Source organism: Trichoderma atroviride, chromosome 1 (genome assembly GCF_020647795.1).
Source record: "Trichoderma atroviride chromosome 1, complete sequence".
Classification (NCBI taxonomy): Eukaryota; Fungi; Ascomycota; class Sordariomycetes; order Hypocreales; family Hypocreaceae; genus Trichoderma; species Trichoderma atroviride.
Window position 1 is genome coordinate 5,222,861 of NC_089400.1, and position 24,217 is coordinate 5,247,077.

At 48.7% G+C, this 24,217-nt stretch overlaps 10 protein-coding genes across 10 annotated transcripts; 9 read left to right on the plus strand and 1 right to left on the minus strand.

Annotated features, from left to right (window-relative positions):
• Positions 1–1,718: 1,718 nt before the first annotated feature.
• TrAtP1_001877 (uncharacterized protein) lies at positions 1,719–3,074 on the plus strand (the record flags this gene model as incomplete). Its single annotated transcript, XM_014085749.2, has 2 exons — positions 1,719–2,598; positions 2,665–3,074. 2 exons carry the CDS (start codon positions 1,719–1,721, stop codon positions 3,072–3,074), a joined length of 1,290 nt encoding a protein of 429 aa, XP_013941224.2.
• Positions 3,075–3,857: 783 nt separating this feature from the next.
• Positions 3,858–5,576, plus strand: TrAtP1_001878 (uncharacterized protein; the record flags this gene model as incomplete). The annotated part of the gene is made up of 4 exons (XM_014085105.2): positions 3,858–3,917; positions 3,992–4,507; positions 4,582–4,725; positions 4,782–5,576. The coding sequence occupies 4 exons, from the start codon at positions 3,858–3,860 to the stop codon at positions 5,574–5,576; spliced, it is 1,515 nt and encodes a 504-aa protein (XP_013940580.1).
• Positions 5,577–6,154: 578 nt separating this feature from the next.
• TrAtP1_001879 (uncharacterized protein) lies at positions 6,155–8,039 on the plus strand (the record flags this gene model as incomplete). The annotated part of the gene is made up of 4 exons (XM_014085055.2): positions 6,155–6,465; positions 6,531–6,819; positions 6,900–7,091; positions 7,161–8,039. The coding sequence occupies 4 exons, from the start codon at positions 6,155–6,157 to the stop codon at positions 8,037–8,039; spliced, it is 1,671 nt and encodes a 556-aa protein (XP_013940530.2).
• An 854-nt stretch (positions 8,040–8,893) lies between these two features.
• On the plus strand, positions 8,894–9,067 carry TrAtP1_001880 (uncharacterized protein; the record flags this gene model as incomplete). Its single annotated transcript, XM_066111199.1, has 1 exon — positions 8,894–9,067. The coding sequence occupies one exon, from the start codon at positions 8,894–8,896 to the stop codon at positions 9,065–9,067; it is 174 nt and encodes a 57-aa protein (XP_065967273.1).
• A 366-nt stretch (positions 9,068–9,433) lies between these two features.
• On the plus strand, positions 9,434–11,416 carry TrAtP1_001881 (uncharacterized protein). Its single transcript, XM_014085748.2, has 3 exons — positions 9,434–10,026; positions 10,093–10,226; positions 10,280–11,416. Exons 1-3 carry the CDS (start codon positions 9,926–9,928, stop codon positions 11,263–11,265), a joined length of 1,221 nt encoding a protein of 406 aa, XP_013941223.2. The 5' UTR covers positions 9,434–9,925; the 3' UTR covers positions 11,266–11,416.
• A 2,215-nt stretch (positions 11,417–13,631) lies between these two features.
• On the plus strand, positions 13,632–14,084 carry TrAtP1_001882 (uncharacterized protein; the record flags this gene model as incomplete). Its single annotated transcript, XM_014085746.2, has 1 exon — positions 13,632–14,084. The coding sequence occupies one exon, from the start codon at positions 13,632–13,634 to the stop codon at positions 14,082–14,084; it is 453 nt and encodes a 150-aa protein (XP_013941221.2).
• Positions 14,085–14,321: 237 nt separating this feature from the next.
• On the plus strand, positions 14,322–15,040 carry TrAtP1_001883 (uncharacterized protein). The gene is made up of 2 exons (XM_014085745.2): positions 14,322–14,901; positions 14,977–15,040. Exons 1-2 carry the CDS (start codon positions 14,373–14,375, stop codon positions 14,985–14,987), a joined length of 540 nt encoding a protein of 179 aa, XP_013941220.2. The 5' UTR covers positions 14,322–14,372; the 3' UTR covers positions 14,988–15,040.
• Positions 15,041–15,692: 652 nt separating this feature from the next.
• TrAtP1_001884 (uncharacterized protein) lies at positions 15,693–19,019 on the minus strand (the record flags this gene model as incomplete). Its single annotated transcript, XM_014085744.2, has 4 exons — positions 15,693–18,243; positions 18,322–18,334; positions 18,414–18,740; positions 18,884–19,019. 4 exons carry the CDS (start codon positions 19,017–19,019, stop codon positions 15,693–15,695), a joined length of 3,027 nt encoding a protein of 1,008 aa, XP_013941219.2.
• A 2,037-nt stretch (positions 19,020–21,056) lies between these two features.
• TrAtP1_001885 (uncharacterized protein) lies at positions 21,057–21,410 on the plus strand (the record flags this gene model as incomplete). Its single annotated transcript, XM_066111200.1, has 1 exon — positions 21,057–21,410. The coding sequence occupies one exon, from the start codon at positions 21,057–21,059 to the stop codon at positions 21,408–21,410; it is 354 nt and encodes a 117-aa protein (XP_065967274.1).
• A 19-nt stretch (positions 21,411–21,429) lies between these two features.
• On the plus strand, positions 21,430–23,936 carry TrAtP1_001886 (uncharacterized protein; the record flags this gene model as incomplete). The annotated part of the gene is made up of 2 exons (XM_014085743.3): positions 21,430–21,539; positions 21,596–23,936. The coding sequence occupies 2 exons, from the start codon at positions 21,430–21,432 to the stop codon at positions 23,934–23,936; spliced, it is 2,451 nt and encodes an 816-aa protein (XP_013941218.2).
• Positions 23,937–24,217: the final 281 nt, after the last annotated feature.

Sequence of the window (24,217 nt, forward strand, 5' to 3'; positions counted from 1 at the left end):
TGTCGCTGGCTCTATGCTGATAATCCGATGCGTGCTTGTGTCATGCTCCACGCATTGCTGTTGAGTGATGGCTTGGAGCTCTTCCTCTGAGGAAAATATAGCGGGGAAGTCATCCGGCTCAGTATTTTCTCCCACGCACACAATGTCTTGATTTGCCCATGGACCGAACAGCAAGCGAAGGTGCTCGTGGACCCGGCTTCGAGTTATATCGCGGAATTGCGGAAAAGCTAGCCCGAGGCTGAGGGCGTCTTCGATGCGATTAATCTGCTAGAATATCATCCAATGGAGTTCGGTTGGGAGATCGAGAAGGGGAGTCCGCTGATGATGATGAAGACGATGATTAGATTGTGCGAGATGAGGGACATCAGCTGGCGGAGTCGAGTATGGGACTGGCTTCGCGGGGATGGCGAGCAGCCTGACGAGGGATCCAGCGCGGCCGTTGAAGAGGAGCACCCCAAGCGTGCCTCCGTATTGATCGACGGCCCTGGATCGAGGAGCCAGAGTGAAGAATACTTCAAGCATCTTGTAAAGTATATGGATATGATATGATGTGAACGTGACGAGTCTGACTTTTGCAAAACAAACATATTGGTACATGTAGTCTTGACAAGCATGGTCGAGGCAGGAGGCAGGCAGCAGTAACTTGCATCATCAAGTAAAGGGGCTTATCGTTACAACATCATAGAAAGAGCGTCAACTCCAATACTGTGTTCTTTGTTTTTTCTGCCTTTTTTTTCTTTTTTCTATTTTTTTTACATGCCTCTTCATCTTCGCCGTGACTTGGGCAGACGCTGTTGGCGATGGTTGATATCATGCTTCCCTATTGGTCAGCTTTGACTGATGCCATCTTGTTAAAATGCTAATGCGTTCACACAGTAATTTCTTGTTAGAGAGGAAATGAGCCGTCTTTTTTGAATGTAAAGCACTTTTCATGCCTACTATCTACATTTAATACAGCTGATAATTCGTGTACATGGCCGATTCGAGCGATCGCGCTCCAATTGGTGGACTTGGCGCTCAAGTGATTTAAACCCCAGCCTCGCGAATTAAAATTTGAGTGCCAGTCAAGGCTCGACTCAAAAAAATGAGATGTAATGATTTTCACGTAGATGGAATTATGAAATAAATCATCTTTACTCCTCCCTATGAGCTGTATTCACTTTGATGCGCTGGCGCAGGCGAATAAGCAGGACAAATAAAAGTGGGTCTTATGTCAGGTGACTTTTGCATTCCTTTGCTCTAGCTCTGCTTCATCTCTCTCTCCAACTCCACCTTACACATCCTCCATCAAACGAACGACAAAGCAACGAGACTGCCGCATCTGTTTCCAGAGCGCTTTCGCTGTACTTGCTCACGGCTACGGCCACACGGACAGTTTGGCGACCGGCACCGGTTCTACAGGCCTCTACTCGCCGTCCACGGCCGGCGAAAGACCCTGGGTGTCGGCTTCAGGCAGACTGGAGATCGTCGTGGTAGCGTGGCTGGGCAATGTGCACGAAGACGCTCGGCAACGACTGTGGCACCTCAGCTCCATCTTCGTTATAACTCTCTCTTCGTAATTCTTTTCGCGTTCCATGAGTCAAGGCTACTCTTGCTATCGCATACAAGCCTGGGCGGGCGGGAATCTCAAGCTATATCTTGAGGGCTTTTCCTCTTCACGTTCGTCTGGCTTCATCACTACTGACTTCATCATCTAGCTACCAGCCGTAATCGACAACATGGCAGATCCTCCCTTCTCTCCAGCAGCCTCGACTGCCTCGGCGACTTCTACAAATCCGAATACTCCGCGCTCGAGTGAGGTACATGAAGGAAATTCACAAGCAGATCAAGAAACTGTCGACATGGGCAATCATCAGGCGGTGGCGGTTGATGCCGCGCCTTCATCACCTTCATCGCCTTCATCGGCAGAGTCACCCAGTCTAAGAAATCATGATATCCAGCCGACATGGCCCAGTAAAATCGACCGCACGAAAATACGCGCAGAGGCTTGCTGGCTTGACCAAACCATCGATAATGTCTTGCTAAATATACACTGGGCTGGACAGCATGGCCGCGCATTTTTGAAACTTCACACAACCTTGCACCTGGAGGGCGCACCTGGTGCTTCTCGTCATGGCCTCGTAAACGCCTACATCTTCATATACCCAGAGCGAATACGCCAGCTTTCATTCACCTCACAGCCCCAATATTCACCTTTTGGCCCGCCTACCATTGCTCTCACCTTTGATCTCAGTAGACCGCCTGCCCTCATCCTCCCCAAGACATACACCGGTTTTGGACCTGGAGCGGAAGACACGATGCAATCTCTTCGTAGCCTTGTTCAACAGACATATTTCACCGTCTTCGCATCTCTTCCAAGCAGAATGCTCTCATCATCGTGGCTGCAGCAATTTTGCCAAGATATTACAGAGCACAAACTCACAACCATTGCATCTCTCGCAAACTTGAAGTCTCTGTATCAAGGCCATGGCGCTCAGGTGGTTGAAGGCGACAGTCCGCTTGAAGCTGTTTGTGACCAGGGTAACGCTGCTGCCCCTGCTGCCCCAGAGCTCCCAGCTTATGAAGAGGCCAACCCAAGTTTTCCTCCTTCACGATCTAGTAAGTGTTGCATCCACGCAAATGCCAACACCTCAGTGCTTATAAATGTGCTAACTGCTTGTCTAGCTAAGAGAAAAAGGTCCTATGACGAGAGCTCTGCGATGGGACATGACTCCAAGGCGACGGGAATTGCAGCCATGCAAGCCCTCATTGGAGACATGCTCGAGGCAAAGCTCACCGCTCATGAGCGCAGGGTGGGAGCGATGCTGTCTGCGCACGAGGATAAAGTTCAGGAGATGCTATCTGCTCACCTATGCAAGGTAAATGAGCAGTTGGCCATCAATAACTACAGTATTGCAGATCAGATTGATGCTGTAGAGGAGCGGGTAAGGAATGATGTGGTGAATGAGTTTACGGACACGATCAACAATAGGATACTTGAAGAGATGGACGGAGTGCAAGAATCTGTCATGGAGCAGATTACTTCAATGCCCTTGCAAGCTCATCTGACGTTTCCCAACCATCCATACCTTTAGGATGGAGCCCATGATGATTGACGATAGCCTTTAATTGAATAAATATGACACTGAATATCTGGTTTACAAACTAAGACATTGATGACTGCTTTCTCTTTTTCCTTCCTTCTGGATTCGTCATGTCGCCCCTGCCACGTTGCACAAGTCTCGTACATTTGGGAAAGAGGCGCCATCTCGCTCCTTCCTTGAATAACAGTGTCCCCGCAACCACTCTATTACGACGACATCCTCACTGCCAATTCCTCTCCTCCATCATTTCCCATGATTATTTGGACGACATGGAGACGACAGCGCCATGGGTTATTCACGATGACTCTGCCACGACTCGTATCCACCCGTAGCTTTTGTAGCGACCAGCAGTTCTTCTTTAGCGGCGATATTCTAGGCCGTTACTGGGCGATCTATCAGCGCAAGAGATTTGCATCACAACACGTTTCTGCTTACTCAGGTATGACACGACGCACTCAGCGCTCATCTTCTTCCCTGTGTATCCACTCGAGGCAGAGAATTTCACAGAGCCACTGGCGGCAACAAGGCCTAAACTGATAGGGCTGAGTGTGCCATTCATTGGACTGACCATACTATGCCATTTAGAGCCATCTAAGAACGAGGATGACAGAGCCACCACACACTCCCTAGTTGCTGTCCCCTGGGACAAGTCGAACTGAAATGAATGGAATTCGCAGCAAATTAGCAGCATTGGCATTCCGATGGCAATTGAATCGATCGTACCAAGCAATCATTAGAAGCGTGCAATTGACCGACTAATAAAAGGTCGCCAAGATGGTGAATACTGGAAAGCCCAGCATGGCTTGTGCCACCTGCAAAACACGCAGGATCAAAGTAAGGAATGAATCCACCCAAACCTCTTGGCCATTGTACCTCTACACAGTACTCTTATTCTAACCCCAATGTAGTGTGATAGGCTGCAGCCCGAATGCTCTGCGTGTAAACGAGCTGGATGGATTTGTCCGGGAGTCCCGTCCGAGGCCGATGTCGTGTTCCGGCACCACCGCAGACGTCCCGCGCCCCCAGGCTCTCAGCAAGCAAGCATTGGTCCGCCGTTAGAACCAAGAGACGGGCAGAGAATCATTGAATTGGCGCCTTCGATTACAGATAGGGCTACAGCCTTCTTCTTGTATCAATACGCGTTTAGTCCCGAGCTCTGCGCCAGCACCGGCATCTCTCCCGGAGTCCATGAGCATTTGCCGGTCCTCCTTCAACATGAACCGTCGACGGGAGCGCTTAGTACCATTGTTTCAGCCGCGGGGCTTGCCGCTTTGGCGAATGCTGGAGCTTCAACGCCGTGGAAATACGATGCATATCGTTCATACGGGAAAGCCCTCCAGCAGCTACAAGTTGATTTGCAGGATCCAGTCCGGATGAAATCTGATGGCACGCTGGCAGCTGTCATGCTGATGGGTACTTTTGAGGTAAAACATCATTTTGTTCCTCTCTTCCTTTTGTAATCAAGTTGGGCATATGCAGGAGCTGACTGCTGTATTAGATGATCTCCAATGGTGACTTGACTTGTATGGAGTCTTTCGGTCGCCATACTATAGCCGGCGCTCAATGCGTTCAGCTTCGAGGACCAAGCCAGTTTCGAAATCTAGTATCCATCATTTTATTTATTCAGCTACGTCGTCTTATTGTACAGGCCCCTTGCCTCTTGAAAAAAGGATACCCGTGAGCACTAATAAGTCACAGGTCTCGACTTGCCACCAGCTACAGGTGCCATTACCTTACACTCTCAAGACGTGGTCACGATGGACTGAGGATCCCCAAAAGAAAGACGAAGCCTCTCTGAACCGCTTCTTTGAGCTAAATGAGGATCTAGCAGCCATCCGAGCTGAGATTAAGCGAAAGGCCATACGTAGCCCTGCAGTTGTGGCTGCCATGTTAACGCCAATCGATGACAAGCTTGAAGACTGGAAGTCGAAGCTTCCAGACTCGTGGTATTTCAGGTCGTACAGATCTCTAGTACCAGGGACCAGTTCAGCGGCTGGAGGCCAGATGTTTCAATATGACGAGTATCCGGATTTCTGGGTTGCTTCTACCTGGAATAATTACCGCATGGTCCGTATTTTAATTCACGAGTCCATTATGACGACGACAATAAACTACGGCACGGATGAAGAGAAGACGGGCCTCGGGCAATCAGCCAAGGTACTGGCCGAGATGACAAACGGAATTTGCTCCAGTGTGCCGTACATTATGGGCGACAGGTGCAATAGGCGCTACTCGAGAGGCAGCCTCGAAGCTGCAAGGCCAGACTTGAGACGAGCCAAACCAGGTGGATGCACGCTGTTATGGCCCCTGTTTCTAGCTGGATCGCTGAGTACCACACCCAAAGATCAGCGAGACTGGATTGCCCGCGTTTTGCGAGAACTGGGCCTCCGCATGGGCATACAGCTAGCCATATCGATGGCGATCAAACTGGAGCAGACGACGTCGTTTTCAGACGCTGACCTGTGGTATATTGGCGAGTTCTTTCCCAGCTAGTTGAGTTGACAGCGGAGCAGTTGGCCCTTGCTCGTCTTCATTTTCGTTGGCCCTATTATGAATGATTATTATTTGTTACTATTCGCAAATATTATCGTGTGGGCCAAGACGACTCGTTAACACTGCAAGCCCAAGGAAATACGACGCGGCCGGCACCAAGCCCTGTTGTACTGAAAGCGTACTAAAGTATGACAGCATCACTCGCTGAGGCTTCACCCAGCTAGTCTTGCGAGCTGGCCAATCAGAGACTCCGCCGCTGCTCTATTATGTCTATATTCGGCCTCTCTCCTTGCGAGCACAATGCTTCGAGATTGTAACTGCTGTGATGGCCAAGATGTTGGTAATAATCCTATACCTTGCTAGCATTTACAGCTGAGTGGATTTGATGCTTACATGTTCTATATAGGGGATCTTGTTGAAAACTTGCACGGGTTTCATGGGTCACGTACGAGCTTCTCTAGGGCTACAAGATGCTCCTCTTTAGTATTTAAGCAGCCCGTTATTCCTTCCAACGTGTCAATACATTCATCCTGAACCACCCTCTTCCCTCCTTTAGCCCATTTGCTCAGATTGGCAAGATGGTGCTGCTCTCTCTCGTTCTCGGCACCGTCCTAGCGGCAGCGCCATGCTACGCTAATACTGGGTGCCCAAGTTCATTGCTGTCGACTCCATCGGTGACGACAAGACATGGGACACTGTTGGGTGGAAAATGCAACACGACAGATGTAAACTTCTTCTTGTCTATTCCCTACGCAAACTCTCCAAAGAGATTCCACGCTCCTGTGCCGTATACTGGAGTATTCAACAAACGAAACGCCACGGTTCCCGCTCCAGCCTGTCCGCAGTTTGGGACGACTTTCATTGAGACGGAGTCGCAGTCTGAGGACTGGTATGTATTGACACTTGTTATCCACCCATATCCCTTGTGACCTCTTTCTAATGATGACCAAACAGCCTCTTCCTTGACATTTGGGTTCCGGAGCACAAGCCTCATGAAACCAAGCTCCCTGTCAAGATATGGGTCTTTGGTGGCGGCGACGAAGCAGGCGGCATCTCCAATGCAATGTACACAGGATGCTACGCCGCCGAGAAGGCGATTCAGGTCAATATCAACTACCGCCTTGGACCTTTGGGCTTTTTGGCGGCTGACAAGGCTGGAATTGGTGGCAATTTTGGCATACAAGATCAGCTTCTGGCGCTGAAGTGGATCAAGGCAAACATTGAGTCGTTTGGCGGCGATGCTGTTAGTCTTTCTTTAACTCTGTTTACATGACTTTCCTTTAATTGCTAACGGTGCGCTATTATCTTGTTGATGGAAAATAGGATAAGATGGTTCTTTTTGGACAGTCAGCTGGCGCTTTCAATACTTTTGCCATTGCGACCATGGACGAGGCGCCTAGTCTGATTAATGCTGCCATCATGGAATCGGGAGGTGGCAGCGACTTTGCATCTGTTGCGGAGGCCCAACCGTGGAATGATGTTTTCCTTGTTGGCCTGGGCTGCCAGCCTTCAGATGTAAGTGGCTCAGATTTACACCATTTTACATTTTTAAGCGTTCTCCCAAATCTGACCGTCTCGCCTTAGTTCTCCTGTATCAATTCCAAGAGCGTAGCCGAGATGCAAAAAGCTGTTTTACAGATGCCCGCCGGGGTTGGACCGACAATTGGCAGTCCCATTTCCAATCTCGGTCGAGGCTTTAGTTGGGGCCCTCTTGTGGACGGCAAAGTAATTCCTAGAGCGCCTGCTTCGGCCGGTGTCAAGGTTCCATCCATCTTTGGCTCGACTGCTTCAGAAGGCATGCTCTTTGTTTTGGCTACTTACTCGCAAAACTTGACAAAGCAAACTCAGGATACTTACGACGACTTGTTGAGTTATCAGTTTGGCCCGCTTGCGTCGCGCGTCAATTCCACCTATCCGCTCTCCAATTTTCCGCCAACCGCTTCTATTCCCAACTCTGCCGATGCCGCCATCGGTGCCATTTTCACTGATTACGTCTTCAAGTGTACGGCACACAGGGGCCTTGAGAAGGGTATCGCCAACAGGGTTCCTGTTTTTGCCTATTCATTCGCTCGCGTTCCCTCTTGCACTTGGATGACGTCTGTGCCCGATGTTCCTTTTGTCCACAGCTTTCTTGGTGCCACGCACACTGCGGAGTTTCCATTTGTCTTTGGCGTGATGGATGGGCTGCCCGCGCCCGGAGGGAACTGTAGTTGTACTGCAGACGAGTTACAGGTCAGCAAGCAGATTATATCCTCGTGGGATAGTATGGCAGCTATTGCTAGCCCTGGAGCACATTGGCCGCGCTACTTGGGTGGAAATCAGGGAAGCAAGGGCATGGGGATGATGTATCTCGCGAACGAGACTGTTGTAGGTGAGATTGACTATAGTGTTTGTCCGTTTTGGGACGAGATACGAGAAGAGCTATTGGCTCTGCAAGCTCAGGGGAAAGTGAGCGGGCCTTGAGAGGGAGCAGCGGCATTGTGGGTGTAGATGTTTTATTCGAGATGTCCGGATCAGACTCATCAGATGGAATTGATTACATGGTCCTTTTTAATACACTGCCTCACGGCTACAGTTCAGCGACTTGTTACGCGTGGTCTCGACTCCATGACTTTGATAATGTCATGTACACGGCTTTGCGTTATCCCAGGCGTAACCCGCATTCAACCAAGTACAGGAAATGATACAAATGATGTCTTGGTAGTGAATGGGCCGCGACCCGCCTTGTCCACGAGTGGCCTGCACTATCACGATCAAAATACTTGTATCGTGTTGTTGCAGAATAACAACCTCGATATAGACTCGATATTGCTTCGGTGCAATGTAGAGGCTACCTACTATTGGTGTACAACGTGTGCTATAAAGTATGATTGTAATACTATAATATAAGCAGCATTGGGGTTATCGCCCAGGAGCTTGAACCTGGCGTACAGATCAACTTGAGGCAGGCCAAGGCTTGGAAGGCAGCTTCTTGTAAGACTGCCATGGGCCACTTGGAAGATGGCATGCAAGATAATAACCGGGTTACAAAGTAACTAGATGGCAAGTCAAAGTATCCGTTGGCAGCCGAAACGCGGGGGTTGCGCCGCCAGCTTTATTATAGAAACATGAAGGCAGTGAAAGGCCTCCCCCAATCCATTTACTCTTTATATGTATGTGCCGTCAGGCTCTAGGAGGGACAGGCAGGCAAGTAGAAGATGGTATCGAAAATCACCCCGCCGCGCTACCTACGGTATGTACATGGAACCTACATATGGAATCTACATAATCGCTGAGATGGTTTCTACGAAAAGAATTGAGCTTTGCAGTGCACAGCCATGACTGACTTGGAGAATCAAGAAGCCGATCCATACGCAGACTTTGACCTCTTCATCCCGCTCATGGCCGACGACGGCTTCCGCATCAACCAACCGGTCCAAGGTCCCCGCCCGCGACCGTCTCGACCACCGTCCACGGCACTAGCGGCGGCAGCAGGAGACCCGGCGCGCTAGTTGTCTCTGAGGCTGGGGATGCTGCCTGGTGATGATGAGCATCTGAGGTTGCATGCAAGATGCTGTCACTGCGAATGCATCTACCAACACGCGAATTACACCCTTTGACTGTTTGAAGCAGCCAATCACACTCGTCGAGGGCTCTGCAATGGGCAAAGGCCAATTAGACTGGGTCCAGACGATCATCGCGTCAGCAGTAGCTTTGGGTTCAGCATCGTGTAGTATAACTTGAGCAAAGCTGAGCAGGAATGGTCTGGCACTCGATGGATGCGGACTTGTTGCGGACCAGGCACGCACACGAGCAGATGGGCCACAAAGAGCACAAGCCAAGGGGAGCAAGGCCAAGCACAAGAATTTGGTCGAGCAGGGAGTGGGGCAAGTGGGGCAGCGCTGGCCAATCATACACCCCATTTCAAGCCACACGGAGCAAAGACACTCCTCGGCGGCGCTAGTCGACGCCATGTTGCAGGGGTAGAGACATGAGTCAGCAATTCCAGCCAATCCGGCCAGTCCATGGCACACAAGGCCTGTCGCGGGAGCAGCCGCCAAAACGCCACTCAAGCCACCATCTCGAGAATCTGTCCGGTCCGTATCAACTCGTTTGATGCATGCCTTGACCTCGTCGTCGTTTTGCTTCCAGCGGAGGCCACGTCAGTGCAAGGCGTATCAGAATGGCTGCGTATCTGGTCAAATCCGCAGCGGACTTTGGATCCTCGGCATGTATAAGAAGCAGCGATGCATTTCCTCCAGACCATCTACACACATCAAACACATCACTTACACCAGCGCTACTACGAATCCAATTCTCTCAACTTCCAAATACCATCAACACAGCAAATCTGCTACTAAACCTCCAAAATGTCCATGATTGGTCGTCTCTGGGGCTGCTTCAACCCTCCTACCCCTCCCAAAAGCAGCGATGCCATCCGGTTCGGCGTCTTGGGAGCTGCCAGCATTGCGTAAGTAGATCCAGTATATTGCTTCAAATCCCCCGTCTGAATTGCATGTGCCTGACACGTTTATAGACCCTATTCCTTATTCATCCCCGCCAAATCACATCCCGAGGTCATCATCCAGGCCATTAGCGCCCGTGATCGCAGCAAGGCAGAGGCGTATGCCAAGTCCCATGGCATTCCCGAAGTAAAGGATACTTATCAAGGTAAGGCTACAACTGCAATGCCCCTATAACATGTAATTAACACTCGTGTTCAGATATCCTCAATGATCCCAACATTGATGCCGTCTTCATCCCTCTGCCCAACAGCCTGCACTTTGAGTGGGCTGTGCGAGCCATCCGCGCCGGCAAGCATGTCCTGCTCGAGAAGCCTTCCGTCTCCAGCTCTGCCGAAGCCGAAATCCTCTTCAACCTGCCCGAGCTGGACCAGCCCAACGGCCCCGTCTTGCTCGAAGCCTTCCATAACCGCTTCTATCCCGCCTGGGCTCTGTTCAACTCCTTGGTCGACCCCGCCGACGTCGAGCACGTCGAGTCGCGCTCCATGCTTCCCTGGTGGTCCACCAGCAAGGATGCCATTTACTTCAACTACAACCTTGCCGGCGGCACCATCTTGGCCATGGGCACCTACAACTTTGCCGCCTTGCGCATGCTCTTTGGCCAAAGCCCAGACGAGTGCACCAGCTGCGACGTAAAGTCGTACACAGAGGGCATACATGACAAGTGTGACTATGACTTCAAGGCCACCTTTCGTTTCCCCAATGGCGGCACCGGCGTCGCCTCTAGCACGCTGGTCGGCGAAACCGTGATGAAGCCATCATGGGTTACAGTCAAGACCAGAGAGGCAGTCATTCCCAATGACGACCTGCCTGCGGGCCAGCAACAGTATCAAAAGCGCGAGTTGACGCTGCAAGGCCTTATCCATGGAGCCTTTTGGCATCGCATCGACATCAAGGAGATTAACGAGATCCGAACAAAGCATGGCCAAGTTGTCAAGCAGTGGGAGAAGACGACCTCGCGAAAGGCATACACGTGGAAGGAGGCTGGCGGCGAGTTTTCTCATCTGCCCGGCGAGGCTCACTGGATGTCTTTTAGGCACCAGCTGGAACAGTTTGTCAACAAGGTCAAGGGGCGTAAGACGCAGCACTGGGTCGAGAGGGAGGATTCGATTGCGCAGATGAAGATGATTGACATGGCCTATGAGAAGAGTGGGCTGGGGCCAAGGCCGACCAGTTCGTTCAAGTGATGGAGTTGCTTTCTTGACTTTCAGCCGCTTTGTTTTCTTGCGTTTATTTGCTTGCATTTATTCACAATTTAGATCTTCTTGTTTTCAGCTTACAAGTGGACGTCCTTGTTTTCAGCTTACAAGTGGATGCCCTTGTTTGGCTTGACTTTGGATGCGTTGGATACCATTAGCCTAATTATGCAGAAATCTGTTTTTATAGAACATACTCTTTTTATAGAACATACTTAACCTCAATCTCTCTTTACAAAACATACTTGACCCAGTAGATGTATACTACAAACTAAAGGATTGTCTGCATTATCATCTGCATTATCCTCTGCATTACCTTATGCATTACATCACATGTCAATAACAGGGCGGCAGCTGCGACCAATCTCATCAAGGTAGTATCAGTACATAGGTACAATATGCGGGGAAACCCTGATTTCCTGATTCTAAATCTTGGGCTTCAACACCACCATGAGGGATAAAAGAGCCGGCAAAACTGTGACAACCAGAATGTGGTGCATGAGGACACGGCAAGAAATCAAGATTACTACACACGGCAAGAAATCAAGATTACTACGACACAGCAAGAGATCAAGAAGGTTTACAGTACGACTCGTTTACAGCGAAAACACAAGCAAGAAACAAGTTCACAGTACATGTCTTGATAACAAGACACGCGGCTTTGGAAAAGATGATGGCGCCCACAATGCTTTTTATTCCACCCCTATGACTCTATCTCCAATTTCCCAAGCCTCTCCCAAGCCTCTCCCTTGCATCACAACCCAGTGGTGAACCTGCAAGATTGAGAGCGAGACTGGTCCACGGCGACAAAATGTATTTCGATTTTATAACAATCTGTGCAAAGACTTGAGTTGATGACGATCTGTGCAAGACCAGAGTTGATGACAATCTGTGCAAAGATTTGAGTTGATGAAAATCTCTGCAAGACGAGAGTTGATGACAATCTGTGCAAGACCAGAGTTGAAGACAATCTCTGCAAGACGAGAGTTGCTGGGCAAATTGAAATACGCTTTGCCGCCTTGATCCATCTCCTCGCATTCCCCCCTGTCGTCACCAGTTAGTCTGCTTGCCGCCCATCAAGAAGATACGGAGGAAAAGAAGAATGACATTGTACTTACCAGGCAGTTCACTGCGGCTGACGCCGGCGGACGATGAGCTTACGAGCATCCCCAACGAATTCTACAGCTCTACATGCCGTCTGAAGAAGAGGCAGACGGCGTGGAACTACACTATCCGTGTGGGGATGTTCGTAATCTAATCTTCCGACGGCGGCAGCTGCAGCTCATCAAAGCATTGTGAAGTTTTCCGATAGATCGGAAGGCCAAGGAAGGTGTTTTTTGGCCGAGCTTGAGCAGTGGTGAATGTGAAGATGAAAGTGAAGAAGAAGAAAGAAGAGTGAAGAGAAGGAGGAAGCAAAGCAGATATTTATATTCAAAACCAGAAGAGGGAGAGAGAGCGGCACAAAAACCCCGCTCTTCACGCCCCTCGTCGAGATCACGTTTTCTGTGGCCATGACGGAATCAAGAATCAATGATTGGCTCCCGCACGGCCAGACGGAAGGGAGATGCGTAGAATCCCGAGCCTGGCCTTGGCGAGTCGGGCTGAGCTGGGCCGAGATCATGCCAGGAAGCAAGTCCAGGCTCAGCAGCATGTGAAGATGAAAAACATGAAACAGCAGAGCTCTCGAGACTCCAAAAGCTACATTATGTTACATTACGTTACATTACACGTGCATGTACCTTTTCAAACGCCGCAATCGCCCATATTTGCTGGTTTCAACTCAATTTAGTGGCCGTCGCCTGATCGGGAACAGACAGCCACGATCCTCATATAGACGCCAAGTATAGACGCCAAGTATAGACGCCAAGTATATACATGCACGTATATGCGGATTCCACTATGAGCCTCAATAATGGTTTACGCCCTTACGGCGTCATGGCCCTGTTTTCGCCGGCCAGAATACGGCGAGGCTCAAATCTAAACCACAAGAATAGCAGCAATAGCCTTTGCGGCGTTATACGCTCAGAAACCTTTTCCTGGACCACATCTCCCAACATCGTCGTCGAGGAAAGTATAGTTTGGCTCTAGGCAAATGTCTTCATCATCATCTTCTTCTTCCATGGTATTCTTCTTCTTCTTCCATGGATTTTATCTCCTCTTCCTCTTATTCTTCTACATCCAACATCAGCCGTATCGGCAGTTCTTCCCATCAGACTTATATCAAGCTTTCTTGAGAAATAAATGCTCCTCTTCCTCTTGTTCTACATTCAACATCACTCAGCTGTATCTTCTGTTCTTCCGTTCAGACTCTACAAACTCTTTAAGAAATAAACGCTTCAGCCAGTCGACCGCCCAAGATGCCTCAAAACCCCCTCATGCCTCTAAATCACCTCCTCGGCCCAATCATCGGCATGATCCAAATCGTTCAAACCATCATCCAAGCGCTGATATTCTTGGACCACTGGGTCCTAGCACTCATCGTCCATCACGAAATCGCCTGGGTCATATGTATCATGCTGGTGGCCATCGGAGAGGCCATCAGTGCCCCCTGGCGCCTTCGATTGGAAAACACCTACAACGATACGGGCGACAAGGCCTTTGTAGCGGCTACTCTGGCCGTTTTCTCGCTGTGGTCCGGCATCCTATCCATCATCGCCATTTGCGAGTTCGTTGGCGTCTTGGTCTGGGTCTGTGTCTACTTTGCGGCTATTTGGTTCGACGCGAGGCCGCCTCGGCTTTTGCCACTGATCGAGCGAGCCTGGCTCGCTGCCGGATTCGATCTCATAATTATTTGGCGCACCCACTACTGATAGGAACGGGCCGAAACCATATCTCGTGAGATTGTTGGATGGGAAAGTTTAGTTGGGGAAAAGGCTTATAGCCGAGATTTGCTGGCGTGGACCTTGTTTCTAGAATGATGTTTTATAGGACCGATGGGCGGGAAGGAACCGCGTAATGCAAAAGTTTATAGCCTTGTTGGAAATATATATATTGGCCTCCATGTCCTCCATCTGCAAGTGATCAAGTCTTGTCCCTACTCCTCACTCATCCCACTTATAAATCTACACACACAACACAAAACAGGAAGCATTTACATCATGGACACAATTGACGCCGTGATATATTTCTCCACATGGAATGTAGTGGGATTCGTCACGGGTAGCTTCTTCGGCTTCCTCCTCGATTCATTCGCCAACAGTCACCCTCTAGAAGTCGCCTTTTTATACCACTACATACTCAGCTTCATCTTCATCGCCGTGTTGTTTGTGCCCGTGGTCTTTGCCCGCCACCCCGGGACCTTTTCATGGCGCCACCGGTTCCCCAGCACCGAAGAGGCTTTTGACTTCATCAAGCTCCTTGTCTTCTGGTGGCTCGTCCTCTTCATGCTCGGCGTCTTGCTGGAAGGCCTCGCGCTCGGGACCTTTGCGCTTCCGTATATAGCAGGCTGGCGCCAGGAGCATTGCGACGACCCCGAGTATATACCGGTGTCGACGATGCTGATCCGGGCGATTGACGGGATGGCGAGGGATGTTGTCGTGGCATATAGAGAAATTACTTGGTTGGGCTTAAGAGGGCTTTTGTGGAGTGGCGGCTGCGTGAGCGGCTGCGAAACAAGTTTGCAAAAAGGTGAGAGAGACAAATTGCCATTTCCAACTTCCCTCTTCTCAAGGGACAAGATGCTAACCTTGGAAATGGTTCAAGACGAACTTTGATTGCGGCAGAATGTCATAATTTTGGATGTCCTTTTTTCGGTGCTTCTTTTTCGGCTGCTTTTGGCTAATGTATAATCACCCTATTTTCGTTGTATTTGCTTTACTCAAGCTATATACCTCTTCTATGACATTAGCGTTTGATAATGAAAATTCTAATTGTATATAATGAATAAACCTATGGTGCACCTAAGATAAGAGAAAGCCTTGCCTTTTAACTAGTAATACAAGCTCCATAGTAGAGCAAAGTGTCTGTTAAAGGCAGCGAATGAAAACGCGCCGAATGCAAAGGTCGCTTGCCTACCTAGCACCTATCTACCTATCTACTTGTGGTCTCATTCATGCCAGGTGACTTTGAACAATCCTGTTGAGCTCGGTCGATCAAAATAGGTGGCCTCGATTAGACTGCATGGCTTTGATCGACACAGCAGCTTTGCTCGTCGCTATGAACGCTTTGAGCGGGCATCCAGTTTTCTAGGTTTAATCGAGAAATGCATCCATGTCAGCTAGGGATGAGTGTTTGAGATGCGTTGAGACTACATGTGGCAAATTAGATACATGTACGTTGCATGTCATGATTAAACAGCAATTAATTTCTCAAATTTTTTTTAAGGGAAAAAAGTTCGCCTCGCTTTACAAAACTACTATCAACAGCCTCAACAGAGGCACATTCATATATCTCTAAATATGAACTAGTTAGTCCGAGATTCAAGAATAAAAATTTTCATCTCCCATTTTCCTTTCAACAGTAAACCAACTCGGCAATTGCTGCTCTCGTTCATTTTCCATCTTAGTTTCAGCTAATGTTGCGTCTATGTGGGTGTCATTGGGATTAAATACCATCGCCCTGGGCGTGGAGGGATTGTATGTCGATCGGAAACGTAAGGGCTGCCTCTCGGAAGAAAGCTCCATCTGAGCCGTGCTTCCCAACAGTACAGGCTTGTTGTTGTTCGCTTGATCATTTGTGTTAGAATATTGATTACTGACACTTGCGGCAGTCTCCTGATCCATCGACCTTGCATTTGCTTCAAGCGTATTTTTTTCGGCCTTCCCCGCGTCCTTCTTCTCTGAACGTATACCACAATCTGATCCAGCTTTCTCTTCGGATGCAACTCCGCTAGCACGCTCTCTTTGTCCAGTTGGATCAGAGATTCGTTTGGAAGCGTCATGGGATGAAGCGGAGTGCCGGCCATGGATGGGGCAACTAGGACAGCTGATAACTTCAACCCTCTCAAATTCCGACTCGTCTAGAACACTATGGATATGTACATGTTCAGCGTGAGACGACCCGTCATTAGATTGGGACGGATTCGGTGTATCTTTCTTTTGGCTGGAGTGGCGCTTCGCAACTCGCGTGTGCAGTATGCCGTTTATGATCGAGTCAGCAGAGGTGGCCCTCTCAGTGGCTATATCTTCTGTCGCGGCATTGGTAGAAGTGTCTCTGCGCTTAGGCTGGCGGCCTCTGCTGATAGAACGAGTAGATTTATTTTGTGCGTCCGGAGAATGAGCTGATATTTGCGGTGTACCACTAATAGATGCGTATTGAAGATTGGTAGCATTATTCAAAGCATCTGATGTGGGGCTTCCATAATCAGGTCGTTGTTGTAATCGTACGTTCTGCGGGGAACTTTGGGCGGTAGGTCGGCGGTAATAGTCAATGGCCACAGGTGTCGGAATGTTTGCTCGAGCCCCAGGCCCCAAGATACTGGGGCTTGCGGCAATGGGTATGAGTAGATGATCTATTGCAGAATCCCTTCCACTATTACTCCATTCATCATTCCCAATATTTGGGGATGAAAGGCGGTCAACAATTGACCCATTCTGCTGCTGCTGTTGCTGCTTGTTAGATCGTCCATTATTATTATATCTGTTTCTAGACTCCGCTCGTTGCGATATTTGTTCGATATGCTGCGATACATCCAATGAGATATCGCGTTGGCTCAGCGAAGAATCAGTTCTACCTCTAACTCCAGAGCGGCTTGCATTCCGTGATTTTGGCGAGGATGGTCTTGAAAGATGCTTCTCGCTCTGATTATTCTTCTGTGGTGTCTTTATATCTGATGACTTCGATTTGCTAGAAGATGTATTTGATCTCGGAGATTGTGCGTCTTTGGACCCGGTGTCTGAGATGCCTATCATGTTGTTGTTATTAACACCCTCATCCTTGCTGGCGTTTCGATTCGACTCGGGAGTTGTGTTTTTTATTTCTGACCATGGAAATGGCTCTGGCTTTCTTCCAATAGGTGTGCTCGGCGTCCATCCACCAGGACCGGCAATTTGATTCTGAAAGATGCCATCATGAGGTCGCCAAGCTCGAAGGGGTGATATTGGGGATACACCTTCGAAAGGCGTTGTAGGAGAAACGGTATCGGAATCGTGAGTAATAACAACTTGGCCACCATAGATGCGCTTCTCATACTCGTTTCGGAAGCCGTTTGCCGGATAGCCACTCAATGGCAGACCGCTATTTGGATAAGGCGTGCTGTCTTCCGGCGGTCGGGGGTTCGAACGAATTGTTTGAACCGAAGCTTCTGATTCGTTCGATTTGACTGACTGCATCGATTTTGCGGACTTCATCGAAATGGCACTTACGACATCATCTTCTTCGGAATATTGCTGATTCGGTAGTATAGGTGGCGATTGTGGAATAACGAGTCGTGGCCGAACAGCCAGAGGCGTTGATTTGAGAGAAGGGGGAGCTGGCACAGGATTATTCCGATCTGGGTCAGGAGGACTCTTCACTGATTTCTCTTGTTGGGTATATGGCTTCCCAGGAGCAAACGTAGCTCTGGTATCGGCGTTAGATATACCCTGCTGCTGCTCAAGCTTGACGGTATGTTTGCTCAGGGTCCCAGCCATATCTTCTGGCCGGTAAAGTAGTTTTGCGTATGGACGATTATTGGTGTCTATAACCAAGAGATCTTTTTCGCCTCGCCCCAGCAAGCCGTATACGTTAACTTCTCCCTCTTGTATGCCAATGACGGCACTGGTGCCCGCATACGTAACTTCGTCTTCTGTGCCAGTGCGATTACAGAATACGACGATAATCTCGTCTTCATTGTTCGATCGAATGAGGGGCTCTAGTCGCGTGATCCAATATGTGAGCGTATCCATGTCGGGTTCATTGGGCATCCGACTGAAGTGTCTGCGATCCTCTCTGGTCATCCACGACATTGTGACAATGACCAGATTGGACTCTACCTCGAGGATATGGAAGGCGAACTCGAATGCATGCCATGGAGCTTCGAATTTGTAAGGGCTGGTACAAAATTAATTAGTCCCGCATCGAATAGGGGGCTGTGTTAAAGGCATTATAGCCTAGCGTCTATCAACTTACTTCATGTCCATACCTATTATCATCTCATTAGTACAGTAGAGGACTCAAAATTTATAGAAGGTCTGCATTTGTTATTGCCACTTCCGACTCACCAAAACCAATCGCCGTATTCCCAAGCCCTGGAATATACCCATCGTAGAATCCCCGACTCCCTTCTAACGCCCACGATTCATCCGTGTAATATAGAAAAGCTTTGCGGTAATTGGCAATCGTCTCGCCGTCTCCGTTAACAACAATGGCCGAGTTATAATACTCAGGCCCTGTAGGCCAGTTGGGCGAGACGTCAACCTTCTCCGGGTATCCTGCAAGAACTGTGCAGTTGTACTTCAAGGCCATCGTGCGGGCCCATAGTGAGGTAATTCCTGAGCCCGAAGGCTCAAGAAACGGCGAAATGTCCTGCAGCGACTTGAAATTGTATCCTGACGGAGTCAACACTTGTTTCTCGGCACATGCACACGGATGGGGCGAAGTCATGATGAAAGACCATATAATCTCGAAAAAAGGGAGCACAAATAAAATAGGCAGGTAAATAGATGGATAAAACAAAAAGGTAGAGCCATACCAGAAAAGGCCATCTCGGGCAAAACAAGAATATCTAAATCTTCGGGATTCGCTTTCGAAAGAACTGCATCAGCGCGATTTAGGTTATTGTCGACATCGCCGACTTGGGGCGCAAACTGCAGGCACCCGATTCTCATTTTCCCGTCGAACCGTCACCGAAGTCAAGCATAGATCGCTCAATAAGGACCCCTCTTTCTTTCACGGCCTCTTCAAACTCGCAAAAAGAAAAAAGAAAAGCAAAGCCACCCAATTCGGCTCGTTGATGTTTCTGAGGTTCAATACAAATAAGAGTTGGTTAGCAGGGAGGTAGTACGTGCATGGCAGGCTCTCGAGTATTTATCTACTGCTACTACCGAAAAACCCCCACGGAAAATCTTGGAAGAGCGCGGTTACATAGTACCTCTTTTGACCGAGTAGGGAGGTCAGGAGAGAGGACAGTCTTCTTGGCTTAGTTGTCCTCGAAGAACTCATTGTCTTTATGTATGTTGGTCGAACACTTTTTGAAAAAGTGCAGGTGGATACATATATAGCCAACGATAAGCCAATATTAACCGCTCGGAGACATCCCGCTGCATCCTTGGTCATCAGCCCTGGGCGTGGATTGGTCGGAGACGGGGTGCTGGCAGCGCGTAAACAAAAATGTGGGAGCCTTGTCCTATTAGCGTGAGAATACCAGCACTAACGCTAGAAATTAGCCCACATTCAGGCGATCCTTCAATAACTCAGCCAGTACCGACAAGCAGCACTTTGTACTGTACGCTGTTACGGAGTCTTAAGTACTAGTACTAGATAGCAGATAGCATGTCATTTATCATAAGCATGGCATGCTTGTAATGGTATGTAACTCTGTACGGAATAGTAGTCAATATTTTGCTCCCTGATCGGTTCTGGTTCACACCAAACGAGAGGGTCCTCGCAGCCTCGCAATGGTTCCCTCGCATGTGCGGCACAGATTCCGTAGAAATATGGAGTAATGGGGGCCAGGTCCACCTCTCCAAACGAATCGCATGAACGGTCACAGCTGTTTTTACGCCCCACCCCAAGCGCTCTACTTGTGCTTACCCTTGAGTATGAAGAGGGCTCACGTTGATGAAGAATATCCCCGCAAACACTAGTATTGCTTATTTCTTGTAGAGATCTAGATTCACGAGATTTAGTGTATTTCAATAGTACGATAGATATATGCATTTTATTGCGAATAGTTTAGTTGGTTTTCAAAAACAAATCGGAAGCCTAAGTCTATATTTTAGTACCTAGTACCTTAGGTGATTTGGACACGGCTGGGATCAACAAGCAAGTAGGGCAATATAGTAAATTAATTTATACAATTTGATGCCCTGAAATGGAGGTAAAGAGTTGTTAGTTTCAGGAGTATTCTTGGCGCAACTAGACTATTCGGGTTTCTACCTACAGGTAGGTAGTATTTACAGCTTTATGAGTACCTACTAGAGATCATCCAGCGAAACTCACTTACTCAATCAGCCCGATAAGGCCCGTGGAAATGAAACCATTATTTCACACGAGGCATGAAAACTGCACTTTTCTGTATATCTGAACTACTAGTACTACTACCAGGCTCTACCCAGTACCTACTAGGTAGGTACTACCGAGGTAGTAGGTCGGTGGGCAAGGTACATACATAGGTACTTTAGTACTACTACTACTGGTACTAGCAGTACTTGTAGCGCTGAAACGAGAAAGTAAGTAGTAGGTACCTCTGCTGTCATTCTTACGAGAGCAATCCCCATATATCCTTGCTTCTGCTTCGTCTGTATTTCAAAATTTTACTAATTGTAAGGTAAAGAAGTATCTTACTTACCTAATGTAGGTACCACCTGGTGAGTTCTCTTGAGAGGCATGGTAGAACGTTTTCGAGTTTTACTGTAAGCGCTGGTTTCAGGTACCACGTGCTAAGTACCTTTATACCTCAGGACGCTATTCATCACATGACGTAGGTAGCTGACAAGCCTCGCATCGATCATCTGGCCAGCTCATCTTCCCATACAAGGCCTCTGCTAACAGTCTTATTATCAAACTAAGCATTCTGGCAACTCTTCTTCGGCGCAGCATAATGGTTGTTTCTTTTTGCATCGCGTTTATTTCGCCTTGACCGTCTTCTAGCGGGCCGCGATCATCCCGGACGAAGCCCACAGTTGTCTGTTCATTCTCTGGCTATGGCGGCTTGGACGACGATTCTGGTGGCCTACCTGATAGGCGGCATTACCTTCATACCTATACTCCTTGCATCTGTTCTCCTCTTCGGATACTATAACTTGCCATATAGACGCGTTCTCGGCATCCCATACGACCCAGACGAGGGCGACATTGTGCATCCCGGCGATGACACAACAGCGCTCGACGAAGCCAAGAGGCAACGGAATAATAGCGATTCCAAGAGGTCGAATACCGATATCGATGTCGCTGCAGGATACTTCGCAGTTTGCCGTGAATATGTTCCCATGGGGATCAATGCCAAACCTGTGGAGCGCTCGACTCCTATCGGCTCAGCCACAGTGACTCCCCCCTAGCCCAAGCGTCTATCAGACAATGTATAGGAGTATTTTCGACCGCAAAGCTGCTGCTAGCCCGATGGAAAACAGTAGCAGCGTTAGCCAGAGGCCTAAGAAGGCAGGCAATGTATTCTACGTGGTGCTTAGGTGCGCTTCCGCATGTTTCTCCTCCGTACATAGCTCATACACTAACTAGGCTGCAGACATGGCCATCTAATGCTATTCGACGATGAGGAGCAGCTCGAAGTACGACATGTGATTTCCCTGGCGCATCATAGAATAGGCATATACTCGGGCGGCGACACCACACCGGAGGGGGAGCTGTTCATCAAACGAAATGCGATATCCTTGACGCGAAAGCTCGATGAACTGGAACAACACTCGTCGGATAATCAGGGATCCAGGCCATTCTATCTGTTTTCGGAGAATTGTTCAGCCAAAGAAGATTTCTACTTTGCCATGCTGAAAAACCAACAGCACACCTTTGGATTCGAAGACATTGCGCCACTGCCTAAACAATTTGAGCTCAAATCCATCATTTCATTGGTGCAGAAGCTGCATTCATCGGAGGATCAAGTACACTCGCGTTGGATCAATGCACTTCTTGGCAGAATTTTCTTGGGGGTGTATAAAACCCGAGATTTGGAAACTTTTATCAACGACAAGATCACCAAAAAGATATCACGCGTCAAACGACCTTCGTTTCTCACCAATATCAAAATCCAACAGATAAACACTGGAGATGCTGCGCCCTACCTTTCCAATCTGAAACTCAGAGATCTCAACGTCGAGGGAGAGTGCGTAGTAGAGGCGGACTTGAAGTATACAGGCAGCTTTCGGATCGAGGTTGCAGCCACTGCAAGGATCGATTTAGGGGCAAGATTCAAAGTCCGAGAGGTGAACTTGATTCTTGCCGTGGTTCTTCGGCGACTCGAGGGCCATGCTTTATTCAAGATCAAGCCGCCTCCAAGTAACAGGATATGGGTTTCCTTTCAGACAATGCCAAAGATGGAGATGACTATTGAGCCCATTGTCAGCTCGAGACAAATTACCTATACCGTTATCACTCGTCAGATAGAAAATCGCATCAAGGAAGTCTTTGCCGAGACCTTGGTTCAGCCATTTTGGGATGATATACCCTTCTTCAACACGGAACACAAAAAGTGGAGAGGTGGGATATTTGAAGGGGACGATGCCGTCAAATCTCCTGCACTACCAGCCGAACATTTGCCTCAGGTCGGCGACGCTGAAATACCGGACCTCCTTGATTCTGGTGTGAATCACTCTGATGGCAACCAACCCATCGAAAAGAGCCAAACAATGCCGGTAATGGATTCTCTTGAACCAACACCCAGCCCACTTGAAAGCAAGTTGGAAAAGGTAGATTCTATGCTACCAACTTTGGGGTCATCAACCAGTGTGGATATAACCATTCCATCTGCGGTTCATTCTCCAAGGAGCTTTAAAACTTCTACTGAGCCGATTGTCGGAACTGAAACGACCCATGCTGATATATTCAAGCCCTCAACATCCCCACCAGACTACGCTATGAATCATATTGCGGCTTTGCGATCTAGGTCTCAGGACGCTTCACCCTTGCCAATATCTAGGAAGTTGTCGCAGTCCACCATCACATCCAGACGCTCTTCCTCCTCCTCTAAAGACTTTCATGGCAACTATGGCACAGACGGCGATGTTGACCCCAAAGTTTTGCCGCAGCTACCGCAACAGAATATGTCTCTATCTCCTGGAACAGTCGGCGGGTCTGAACCGGATCTCTCTCGTTCGTCTACATCTAACTCGGCGAAATCTCAGACGGGCCCTTTTAGCCGTGGTCTTTTCCAAAAACGTGATCCTTCTGGTATGACGACGACTGGTTCTATCGAAAGCGACATGGCACAAAAGAGGAATACTTTGGCGGCAGTCACAAATGCGGCTGCACAGGCAAGACAGTGGGGATGGAATGCTATCCAGAGGCAAAGAGAAGCCATGCGAAACAACGAAAAAAGCGCCCCCGTCGATTTGAGCCAGCCCATGGGTCGAGGGCAACCACTTCCGCCGCCAGGGACACCACTTCCAATGCCAACAAATGGGGGTACTAAAATAGGACCCGTTCCCACATCGAAGCGGAGATCTCCTAGTTTAGTACTAGAGGAACAGGCTGCCCTTGCGGCTGAAGAAGATCAGACTAGACGGCACCAATCCGCAGCGTGGAGAAGAAGACAAGATAGCCAACTGCAAGAGGAATCTAGTCCAAATATCCTCATCGTTGCTGCACCAGATGATTCGCAGCCTAATAGTCCTGCCATGGAAGCCGAGACGCATCAGACCGAACTTTGGAACCGAGACTTTCCAGATGCACAGCAGCAAATTAGCAATGTTGCAAGCAGCATTAAGTCTGCCGCTACAAATTCCACAGATAAAATGACGAATAATTTAGATACAGAAATCTCTGCCACCACAGGCCGACCAATTCCATCTAGCCCGTCAGCTTTTGCAGATCTGAACGATGATGAATACTCTGCATGGATGGACGACGACTAGAATCCGGTAGGTCGTGCCTACCTTAGGCCATTCAGATCTTGACTCAAGTCTTGACAGTGCCGACAGGATTTGATGCCGAGCATACTTTGTTATAGATGTACTTGTACAAGAATAAATAGAACGGAAAGGCCACTTACTAGCCGCAAAGGCCCAGGGCAGCCATTTAGGCTAGATAAGGATTGTGTATTTTGTATTAGCGCTGGCGTTTGGGAAAGGAACAGGCATCAAGTAATTTTAAATATTCATCTCATAGCATACCGATTATTTCAAACAATTACTTA

What these genes read in the sequence shown, in the direction of transcription:
- TrAtP1_001881 (XM_014085748.2), top strand. Translation starts at nt 9,926, where the DNA reads ATGTCCATGATTGGTCGTCTCTGGGGCTGCTTCAACCCTCCTACCCCT. An exon ending in TTGGGAGCTGCCAGCATTGC is followed by an intron (nt 10,027 to 10,092) that starts GTAAGTAGATCC and finishes ACACGTTTATAG; the next exon opens with ACCCTATTCCTTATTCATCC. An exon ending in AGTAAAGGATACTTATCAAG is followed by an intron (nt 10,227 to 10,279) that starts GTAAGGCTACAA and finishes ACTCGTGTTCAG; the next exon opens with ATATCCTCAATGATCCCAAC.
- TrAtP1_001883 (XM_014085745.2), top strand. Translation starts at nt 14,373, where the DNA reads ATGGACACAATTGACGCCGTGATATATTTCTCCACATGGAATGTAGTG.